The 11,813-nt window shown below is 31.9% G+C and overlaps 1 protein-coding gene across 1 annotated transcript; it reads left to right on the forward strand.

Annotated features, from left to right (window-relative positions):
* Positions 1-6,690: 6,690 nt before the first annotated feature.
* Positions 6,691-8,794, forward strand: LOTGIDRAFT_177842 (hypothetical protein; the record flags this gene model as incomplete). Its single annotated transcript, XM_009048134.1, has 2 exons — positions 6,691-7,014; positions 7,709-8,794. The coding sequence occupies 2 exons, from the start codon at positions 6,691-6,693 to the stop codon at positions 8,792-8,794; spliced, it is 1,410 nt and encodes a 469-aa protein (XP_009046382.1).
* Positions 8,795-11,813: the final 3,019 nt, after the last annotated feature.

Below are 11,813 nucleotides of genomic sequence, written 5' to 3' on the forward strand. Positions count from 1 at the left end.
TTTCTACAACATCATCTTCACTAGATTCAGGTTCTTCCTTTATAATAACAACTGGTTGTGGTATATATTCTACAACACGGTTATCTAATGGTCGTGTTATATAAGCTGGTTGATAAACTGTAATATAAAAACATTTACATTAAAATAAGGCACAAAATTTAAAAACATTTCATTCCCATATCACACATCCAGGGGTCATTTCCATTGCACCTCTGTGGTCAAGCTAGATCTAATTGACATGGCATGTTGGGTCGCGATTGAATATGATTGATTTAAGGCAATATGGCAGACCCTTTAACCAATCTGCAATGTGCACTAACAAGTTTGGTTTGGTAATCTTTGCTCAAATTTAACTCACCAAATAATGAGCATACTAACTGAGTAAAATATTATGTCACACGAGTCTCAACTATAGAAAATATGACAGTTGGGTTGTGAGTTGCAAAACTTAAGTTAACCCACGCTCCGATTGAAGTTACCCAAAGACATTGCAATTATAGCTACTTGCAAATGTGAGAGCAATAAATACATCTTTGAAGTGTTGTTCTGCTTTAATTTCTGTGTGTAAACTGGACTTATTATGTGTGATATTATATGTATGTCCTTTTTATAGTTTCTATATGTCAATCTGGCAACAGCTATTTTAAACATCAAATTTTAGAACTGCTGAGTTAAAAAATACGACATGCGATGACAGAGTATTTCGAGCTACACACTTGCAACTCTTCACTTTTGGAGATACATTTGTTAAATTGCTGCTGATTTGTTATCAACAATTGGTCGTTCAACATACTTACGTGACCAGTTAAGACTTGTAGCCATTTGCAAAATAAAACTTTCACAAAAGATAAGGGGCCTCTTCATCTATATGTTGGTAAAAACCTTTTGAAAAAAGCAGAATGCCCCCTTGAGGTAAAATTTTACTAAACTAACCTTCCTCTCTGCGAATAACATATTTAGGCTGTTCCGGTGTATCATTATCTATTGTATATTTCATCTTTCGTATCATATCATTTTGTCTAGACTTAGAGATCAATTCTAATCTAGGTTGTTTATATTCAGGCTGGTAGGTTCTATCTTCAACATGTTCTCTTCTCATTGGTCTCACAACAACCTGACTTGCAGCAGCTGAAATTTTAAAAGCATCCATTTTCAGAATTCTATGCTCAAAGTGAGGCATGCTCAGAATCATACATATTCATGCCATATTTGTTGGTGATACATGTACGAGTACATGGAATTAATTTCAGAAAATTCGTAAATATACATATTTCATGAAGACTTTCACAAATACATTCATTTTAAACTTTTAAAATATTGTATTAAGAAATTCTATTCCTTACGTTTTGAAGTTGATGGTTTTTTCCTTGTCAATGATTTTTCGGCCTCACTAACAGCTCTCATTAATAATGATTTATTAGCTTGTAGAGATTTTGGTACACTTGATCTAATAATAGTGAAGACAACTCATAAGCATCCCAATATTAGCAAATTCTGTCATTCCCTCAAAATTTAAAATAAAATAAGTTTATGAAACTTAAGGTAGAACTGATTGAAGCTTTATCTAACCTTTTATTTAGTTTAAATGAAAACTTAATGAATGGGAGTTTTATGTCCAACTTTTGTGCAACTAATGATGATGAGTCCATTTTATTTGTTATTTATTTAACTCTCTAAAAATAATAAAAGAATGACCATGAAGAGTCCACTTACTTTCTGGCAGTAACTTTCACTACACTAGCAACATTACCAACGGCAGGATTCATTGGATCATATTCTTCTTCATCATCTTCTTCTGGTGTATTAATAACATTACCTATTATAGAGGTGGGTCCACGTCTTTTACTCCTCATATCCTACACAATATAATACAAACATTGGAATATAAAGCACAATCTAATTGAAATTACATAATGGGAGAAATGCACCATTTTTTTGACCAATCATACCTTAGTCTCAGGAACCATTGTTTCTTAGCTAAGCCAATCAGTAACATTGTTCACAGATCACAGGCCAAATTTGAGCCTTCAAATCCATGTGTGTTCAGAATTATTATAGTCATCTTTTCTTGAGACACTTTATAAATGTGAAAAGAAAATGTTAGTTTGTGATATTTTTGAGGGAATTATTCCATTTTCATACATTTCTAGTACTTCTGAAGACTAATTACATATATTCAAGATTCAAATCAACCCCCCAAATTGGAGCACATGTCCTTTGAATATATTAAATTGGCCTCAAATTGGCAGCATCAATGATGGAATGTTCTATATCTATATGGCCCTACTTTAAATTCAGTATTTTTCACCATTTCAATTATTGCTACCTATACCTCAGCCAAAAAATCCTTACATATGTATTTCATTTTATAACCTCTAAGTATATATAACAATTATATAGATTGAAGGTAAATTCTTACCGTTGAACTAGAAGATACTTGTCTGATAGGTGATGCTATAGCTCGTGGTCTAGAATCTGGTTTGGAACCTAATCTAGATATTACTGAACGTTTCTCTGGTTGGATGTTTACCACTGAACGTTTCTCTATTTGAGTATCAACAACCGAACGTCTTTCAGAATGGGCAGTTACTGGGTTATTGTCAACTTGAAGATCCAGTATCTCTCTAGTAGGTATCACAGTATCTTTTCTTAATATTGATACGGCTATTCTTGGAGGTTCACTTGATGAAGCAGATAGTTTAGGCTTTAGTTGAGATTGCTTTTCGCATTTCTTTGCCTCTTCCAACTGAAGTTCTTCAGTAAATTCATCTGAAATGAAGAAAAGTGATTTCAACATTGTAAACAGAAAATAAAACCAGCCGACTTTTCACAAAAATAGTTTATAATAAAAACAAAATCAAAACATTAAAATTAGACCAAAGCAAAGATTTTTTTTTAAAGCTGGGACTCATTTATAAAAATTATAAACAGAAACTATATCCATTTTTAGCTATGCTGCCTCTCCTATCTTGAAATGCAAACAAAATATAAGCAATTTCGGGTGTTCATTTAAAGCAAGCATGTTCTGCCTCAACAACAGGCAAACAAAGTAGCTTGATTTGAGGGAATTTTAGTCTGAAGCTTGGATAATGGTATTGCGTCTGGTATCATGTGACTTAAAATCTGATAAATTCAAAATACCAACCAGTTTCAGCTCTAACAATGAGTTCTGGTACAATTTCATCTTCCTTAATACTTTCCTAACTAAGATGCAACTGGAGTTTCCTCTGATTTAACTAATGGCTCTTCTGAATTGTCAGGTTTTTGGGGCACGTCTGCTGATGTTGCAGTTACAACACAAGTGTCACTGTTGTCTATATCGTTGTTAATCTCATTATCACCAGTATCATTCTGTACCAGTTTTTCTGAGGTAGAGGCATCATTCTTTTGAATACTATTAGAGTCTTCTGATGCTATATCTTCTTTCCTATGTTTTGATGTGCTTTCTTCATCATGAGACTCTTTAGAATGGCGTTTTCTATGTTTATGTTTGTGGTGCTTCCCCTCGTCTTTGGGTTCTACAAAATCAAAATATATCAATTTCCACATCTAGCAAATGCAAGTAATACAGGATTCATCTAGAGCCATGAAGATTGAAGAATCATGTTTAAACATAACACAATTCCAGGAGTATTATAAAAAGACATTTATGTTTATGAAGCTTAGGTGCATCTTAATGTAAAGTTTTCAGCTGCTCTTTGAGCTATATTTTAGTTTCTATATTGCTTGGAAATTGAATGGACAAATCATTTTACTGTATGCAGAATTTGGCTTGAGCTAATAATAAGATTTAGCTTTACCTCCTCCAATAGATTGTAACTTCTGTAACAAGTCATGTAACCTGAAATTATATTGAACAATAACCTGAACAATCTGCCTATTATAATATTGAATTTTTTATTTTGATTATTCTCTCATCTATGTGTACAAAACTATTCCAAATTTCTACAACACGTACCAAGATGATATTAAAAGATTTTCAAACTGGCCAATCTACAGATTTTCACTTAACCATTTTTGCTTGATTGGTAAAAATCAAAATTTCTCATACGTTATTTAGCAAGTGAATTCCAGTTTATATTTTAATTGATTAGGGATCATGGTTTTAGTAAAAGTATTTTGATGTCATTAGAAAGACTGTCTTATATCAATTTTGATATAAGCTTACAGCTTTCAAAGAAAGACATTAAGCTTATATGTAAATCTATTTTCAGAACCAATTACTGACCATGATGTGAAAACTTCAGTTTTAGCTCCTAGAAATAAATCTAAATCATCTCTCATCTGTGACACTGATTTTTTATTGGCCACCATGACCATAATATAATCAGGTAGTTCCTCATCTAAATAAAGAAAATATATTACAATGGTTATTTAAGAGGTTTAAACTATGTTAGTTCCTAATCGCAAAAATATTGCTTGAATCACAAAAACTTAAATCTTTTCAGTCATTTATTCTACTTAGAAATTCTTGAAATGCAAATATCAATTGAAATAATTTTCATTCAAGAGTAACTTACCTACATAAGCTCCAAGTTCAACAAGCTTAGCCTTGATAGCAGACTGAAGAAAAAGATAAAACTGTATGAATAACTTTTCAAATGCAACATTTGTACTGGCAATCCTAATTGTTGAACTATATAGGTATAAATTTTATGTTAAAAAAACTTATATTATAAAAATTGATATTTCATGGGCAATACATGTAGCACAAAAAATGTGTATAATGTTCCAAAAACAAAACTTGATATTTCTTTTGCATATTATCTTTTATAAACTAAATGAACTGAATAAAGTTTACATGCACAAAAAGAAAGATTTGACTTTTGGGTACTACCACATTATCTAATTAATCATTGGTTAATCCCCTTTCTATATCTTAATCTATACAACATGACCAGATATAGTTAGATAATATTACATCATTCTGACACTTGGTCAACATGGTACCATCTGATAAACATTAAATTTGTTAATTCCTGACAATTTTATATCCCTTAAACTGTCATTTCATTGGATCGTAGAGATTTCAAACAAATCTAATTGGCTCTCCTGCTTAAAACAAAGAAATCTTCGAGCTTCATTTAAAAATCATCAACTCAGCATCCTTAAAACAGGTGTTGATTAAACACAATCCCCACTGGTTCATTGAATAAATAGACAGACAGAAAGACACTTCCATTTTAAATTTTGTGACTAAAGAACTCACAGGCTTGTTTTTTCATGAAAGAATTTTTGAAAAAAATTTAAAATGCGTCCTATTTTAACACATTCCAGACAGACTGTGCCTAGCAGATATCACACATTTAATAGGTAAGAGCTATCATTAATTTAAAGTCTTTATTATGGAAACCAAAGTGATAAATGTATATCCTTAGCTTAAAAATGTAGACTTTAATGATTAAATGGAACACTATACTAAATAGTAACTAAAACTACTTTTCAAACAAAAAAGGTAACTAATGGAACTGATGTAATATACTGGTATTGGCATTTCATATCTGAAACCTTAAATCCTTCAATACAACCCTCTAATGCTGGGTGGAATACTGTCTTTATGTGGAAGTTGAATAGGTCAGTCGGTAGCGAGTTGGTTTGTCATTTGCTACTAATAGGTGCAGTAGGTGTGAAGGTATCCAGTAAGGCCTAATGCACTAACAATCCAATCCTCCTCAAGCTCAAGATGACAAATTCTGATGCCGGTGCCAATGCTTTGAAGACTTGGCCAAATAATCATGGATTTAAGGCTGTGCTCTATATCAATGTATTGCCTTTTCATTTTGATACAATGCAGAAGGTAAAAAATAAAACAGGGGAAATTTTTTAATCAGTTTTCAGAAAAGAAATATTGCATGATCTAAGGGCCTGAACAAAAAGCAAATGGCATTCATTTCAATCAGTTTTTTACCCTGATCTTGTGGCTTATTTCTGTTCCAATTTCCATCCTGGAATCGGTAGTTTTGCAAGTAAAATGTAATAATTTTATCAATTTTATCTGCAAAACGTTGTCCGGAAGTCAAGTTCTTCCATTTGTTCAAGAGAAGACAACTCGCAGACTATAATTTGAGTCATGGTTTTCCAGAGCAGGTGTTACTATCCATAGAAATGTATCAAATACGTGATATCTGTATATTTATCTGTTAAGTGGTACAGAAAATTCATAAATGCAAACATATGTTTTAAATTATGATCATGCGAGTGTTGATACATATTATTTACAACTATTTCGGAACTAAAGAAGTGGGCGTGTTTTAATGTGACATTTCAATCAGCTGATAAATAACTAAGCATGCGCAATGAATATTTTGCTGCCAGATGTAAACAAAGCAATTCAAGAAATATTTTTTTTCCTGAAAACAAGTCATAACTTTACGATTATTAGTATACATCTTTTTGACATTAATTATATTCTTTCCACTCCCCATTGTGTTAAATTAAAGTCTAGAACTCACAGTGTTTCAGTAAGCTTATTGTCTACATAAAGCCCACAATTAATGTTGAACCACACTTTTCAATGTTTACAAAATCACATTTTGACATTTTCATCAACCAGTAAGCCTAGTATCTGACATTCAACAGCATTGATGTACAAAGTAATTTTCAGATGTATCAGGTTATAAAGTGACAACTGAAATCACATTTTGTTATTGTGATATATTACAATAAGTTTATTTTCCTTATAGGGACAACATGGCAGCTCAACTTAATCTGCCATTAGAGAGACCTGTTGTAAACAGTCCTGTAAGTGATGATAATTCTGATCAAACAGTGACAGTAACACCTCCATCCAAAACTCTAACATTAGCATTAAACAGTCCAGAGGGTATTGATTGCTATGGTAACGAAAGAAAAGCTTTATTAGATCAAGGAAAGTTCTATAATAACCCTGTATTGAGTGATATCAAACTGGTAGTTGGTGGACAGAAATATTATTCTCATAAATTAATATTGGTTAAATGTAGTGATGTATTTGAAAGAATGTTTAGTTCAGATTGGTCTGATGAAAATTTAAAGGTACTATCTCTTCTTTTTTATTGATTATAGTGATTCTTTCGTAATTCAAAACTTGGGTGACATCAAAAGGTATGGCATCTAGAATTATCAATGCTAAAGGGGTTTAATGATGAAGTTTATTTCAATTTTTCATAAGGCTTTCGTTTTGTCATGGTTTTTGAACCTAGGATCAGTACTAAAGTGTCACAAAGGATGGTTGATTGTTAGTACACTTAACATTTTAATATCGACTAACAGATAACTAAATAGAAGAAGATTAATTGTTATCAATGATAACCATGTACCATATGATATTTTTAATATATTTTAACTAGGTATTTTTATCTCCTATGCGTTTGAACTTTGACATCCATTACAATTATAATAAACTGATAGCTTGTAATTCAAAAAAATCTTACAAACTTATGAGTTGAATCCATTTGCATATTAAGCTTTTTATAGAATTTGCTAATACTTTATAAAATATGGTAACTTTTTTATCGCTTTTTATACTTCTTTTCAAAAGCTGTTAAATCTCTATCTGCAATCAAGCTGTTAAATCTCAATCATCTTGTTATGGTTAAATGATCTTACTCATTTACTCAGCTGTAGATAAGGTTTTGCTGCTGGAAACAATTTCAATGGAATGAATAACATCAAATCAATGATAGTCTATATTGCCAGTGATGTTTGATGCTTTTCTATCTTATTTTAGGAGGTTGAGTTAAAAGAAGATAGTATTTGTATTGGTGTGTTTCCCAGATTTCTCAAATTCTTATACACAAATCATATTAAACTAAATACAGACAATAGCTTACCAATACTTATACTGGCAGACAAATATAATATAGTAGATTTAAAAAATGTCTGCATAAACTTTGCTAGTACATGTATCATACCAAAATTACAATTAAAAGATGTCTTCCATATTTGGTTTCAATATGCTACTAAATGTTACCATCAAACTTTGATAACATGCAGTGTCCAGACATTATCAGACAAAATGGAGGATATCACATCAACCGTGGAGTGGGAAACAGAATGGATGAATTTAGATCAGGATCAGTTAATAGAATTCCTTAAAAGCTCTGAATTAATCATTAAAGATGAATATGCCTTGTGGAAAGCAACAATAAAATGGTTAAATGCTCCACAGAATGTAGAGAAGATACAAGAAAATTTGAAGAAAGTTTTGTGCTATATAAGATTTCCTATGATGGTACCTGAACAGCTGTGTGAAATAGAATCAAGTGCTATCGTTGAACAAAATACTGAGCTTTTTCAACACCATTTAAAATCTGCTTATAAATATCATTCCTTACCACTTACTACTAGAGCTAATATGAAGGAATTTTCATCATCTGCTTTTCTGCTGAGAAATTATTCTGATTTACGCTGGGATAAAAGACTAATCATTCCAAAATATTCAACATTACCAAAAGGTGAAGAAGTGAGTCTGAGATTTGCTACAAGAGCATCTTCATTTCCAGCACAGACCTGGGAATGGGAATTAAAAATCAGTCCTAAAGGATTTTCACCAACTTGTGATGACCTAAGAACTATACTTTATTCTAATCTTATATTAGATCAACCACGTCCAGTGGAATATCTCTTATCAGTGGTTGGAAGTGACCAAATCTTACAGTCTGTCTGTGGTCGCAAAAACTTTACCAAGGCTCGTTACTCAATTGATACAGAATTAGAGAAGAAAATATCTGTTAGTGATTTAATGACATCAAATTCACCTTTATTAGTTAATGATTGCTTACACTTACAGATACACCTTAAACCTGTTGAATAAACAATTTAATAGTTTCCTGGTGAATTGTAAGCTTTGGACAAACTTTCGGTAACTACATTAACTTTGGCATCATATCATAAGTAAAATATTAAATATTTTCTTGTGTTCTTTGGTGGATTGGTTAGGACATTCCAAGATTTTTTCAGACCTTTTTTGGTATTCAAGATGAAATTTGTTATGTTGCACATATATATTTAGGCACATTATTATGGTTGTAAGGTTGCACTCTAAAATGTTTATTTCTGTGAAATTATGCTCCTGTCTTTCTTATATGTATGTATGCTAAAAGTTGATTATATTGGCATCAAATAGCCATTGTTTTGCTTAATATATTTGGTTGCTGGTTACCGATAGATGTTCTCCAATTTCTAGTCTCAATTGTGATATAAATCATATTCAAATCAAAGTGTAATTATGGTTGTGATAAAATTTTTTAGTAACTTTTTTTATGCTTTATTTTGATAAATGTGCTCATTTTCATCTAAGTGCCTTATTATAGATTACTATAGGAATTTCATCATGTGTTCATTTCCAAATAATGTTGTAAGGGAAGTTTAACATTTGTTGATAAATAGTGCTATTATTAAACAATAAATAAGTCTTGATGATTTTTCTCAGCATTAATTATTGTAAAACAGATTAAAGAATCTTCTTGGTATTTTCTTTATTTGCTATTTGCTTTGCTTGGCATTATTCATTATTTTTTAAATGCTTTTAGATTCTTCTAGAACAGTGGGTTTATAATTACTTCAGAATTGATATCATGACTCGTCTTCATTTGTCCTTATCATTTTCATTTAGATGCTTTTTCTTCTGTTAAGTTTTGAATAAAGTACTTTAAAGTTTAATTACCAGAAACTATATTCATTATATTCCTAACCTAAATGTAAGGTCCATATTGAAGAAATGTAAGAGTCATACTGTATAGTAATGGGGTTTCTATGAATCATTAGAAGGGGGAGGGGGTCTGAGAAGGGGCCACATTATTGTAAAGGAATGACTGTATTCACTAGCATTATACAACTCTGTGATACACGAAAGATGGCTATTGAAGTCAAGGTATTAGACACAGTTCGTAGTAGCTTAATATTGTGCTTGATGAGGGGGTTGATGACAAGGCTATGGAAATGAGGGCTCTCCTCTTAAAGCCCATGAAGCACCATTATACAGAAACATTTGTAGGAATGCTTCGATGAATTTTTGAAAACGAATTCAAGGGAAATCTTAGATTCCACTATTAATGTGTATTTATGGTATTTTAAACTGGTTTTCATTGTCTTAGTGGCCTACGTGTACCAGAAATTTAGATATTAACCACCACAGGTTTACTACCAGACCACTCTGTAAAATCGTCCACCAAGTGGTGAATATATATTTCTTACTTTCATGGTTTATGGACCTATATTATCATAAAGTAATTATACAAATATATCGAATTGAAATCGAATCAGGTGATATGGACATTAACCTTTATTTTCACCTATAGATTATAGATAAGCAAAACATTTCAATATTATTAATTTTCTGGCTCACTTACCAATTTAAACATCACGAGGATAAGTCAAACGTGAATAAGCAAACAAAATGAAAATATTAACAGGAATTATAGTAACTTTAACCATAGGTAAGTATATGTTTTGTGATTGTGTGGATAATGACCTAATAAAGATAAATTCTGCAATACTCTCTTCATTTGCTTGTCTATTCCTGAGGCATTATGATTTGAATATTACCGACACAAAACTATCTGGGAACCCTTCTTTAAATAAGGACTGCATATTCCGTGAGGATTATTTGAATAAAATACTGTCAACATTAATTGTAAATTTTTTATTAAATTTGAAATACGTCATGCTGTATCAAAAACGAATAGGCATTTATAGATCTTCACACTGCAGGCAATATTGTCACGATAAACGTTACCAATGGACAATAGGATAGGATTAAAACACAAATTGTCTTAAAAAATTATAATTGGAGGAATTTTTTGGGACCCAAAGATCGATTTTGAAGGTTTAAAAATGACTGACTAACACCTTTGACAGGTAAAGATGTCAAGATAAAACAGCTGAAAACGGCAGAAGAGGCTTGTGTACTGGTCGATCAATTCCGAAAAGTGTCTGATAAACAAACTTTGATCAGCATCAGAATGGATGTTTTATTCAAAAATTCCCTAATAAATATATTTATTCTAGCTTATTCAGTCCATAGCGAAAAAAGCTATGAAGATTTTATCAAAAAGGCCGGTAAACGTCCTTTAATGAGAGAAAGTTTTAATAAAAATAATAAAGTTTTTGGCGGAAAGGTAAGTCAATTACAAAATTATACAAAAAAGGATTCCTTTGTATATGCACTAGGGCCTTGCTCTTGGATGCAGGGTCTAGTACTGCGATGAAGTTGAGATGTCCTAAATACAGGACATATGTCAATTTGACTATTTCACGGTGGGTCAGCCTTTGAGTGTTTTTGGCGGGCACAATTCAGCAGGTAATTTGTCTGGTAGTGACCATTCTACATGCCAAGAACGAAAACTAGATCTAGTCAGCCCAGTCCCCTATACATATATGATCCTGCATTCCGCAATTGGCACCAAGTTCGTTTGGCCACACTTCTGACTGCTGCTCCTTCTGTACCTGGTAATACAAGGACTCTCAAGGTTCTCGCAGTTTTACACTTATTTATTCCCACTGGTTACAGAACCAGAGCGACCAAGCAAATCTTGGCTCACTTCCTTACAGTGGGTTTCAATACTAAATCCTAATATCCCAGATCTTCTTTTTTTGTCAAATTGACAAATACAGCCGAAATAATTATTCCTTCTTTTGGCAGAGATCAGCTGAACCGTTTCCATGTGAACCTATTGCACCATCCAATCCAGCACCGATATCAGGTTAGTCTGGTTTTGTTTCTATGATTTGAGGGTAACCAGAAAGACAATGATCAATGATTGCCTTTATTGTATGTTTCTACAGATATTTCACTTTTTTTGCAATTGAATACCCAGAAATTTTCTTACATT

This window comes from Lottia gigantea (assembly GCF_000327385.1).
Source record: "Lottia gigantea unplaced genomic scaffold LOTGIsca_12, whole genome shotgun sequence".
In the NCBI taxonomy this organism is placed as follows: domain Eukaryota; kingdom Metazoa; phylum Mollusca; class Gastropoda; family Lottiidae; genus Lottia; species Lottia gigantea.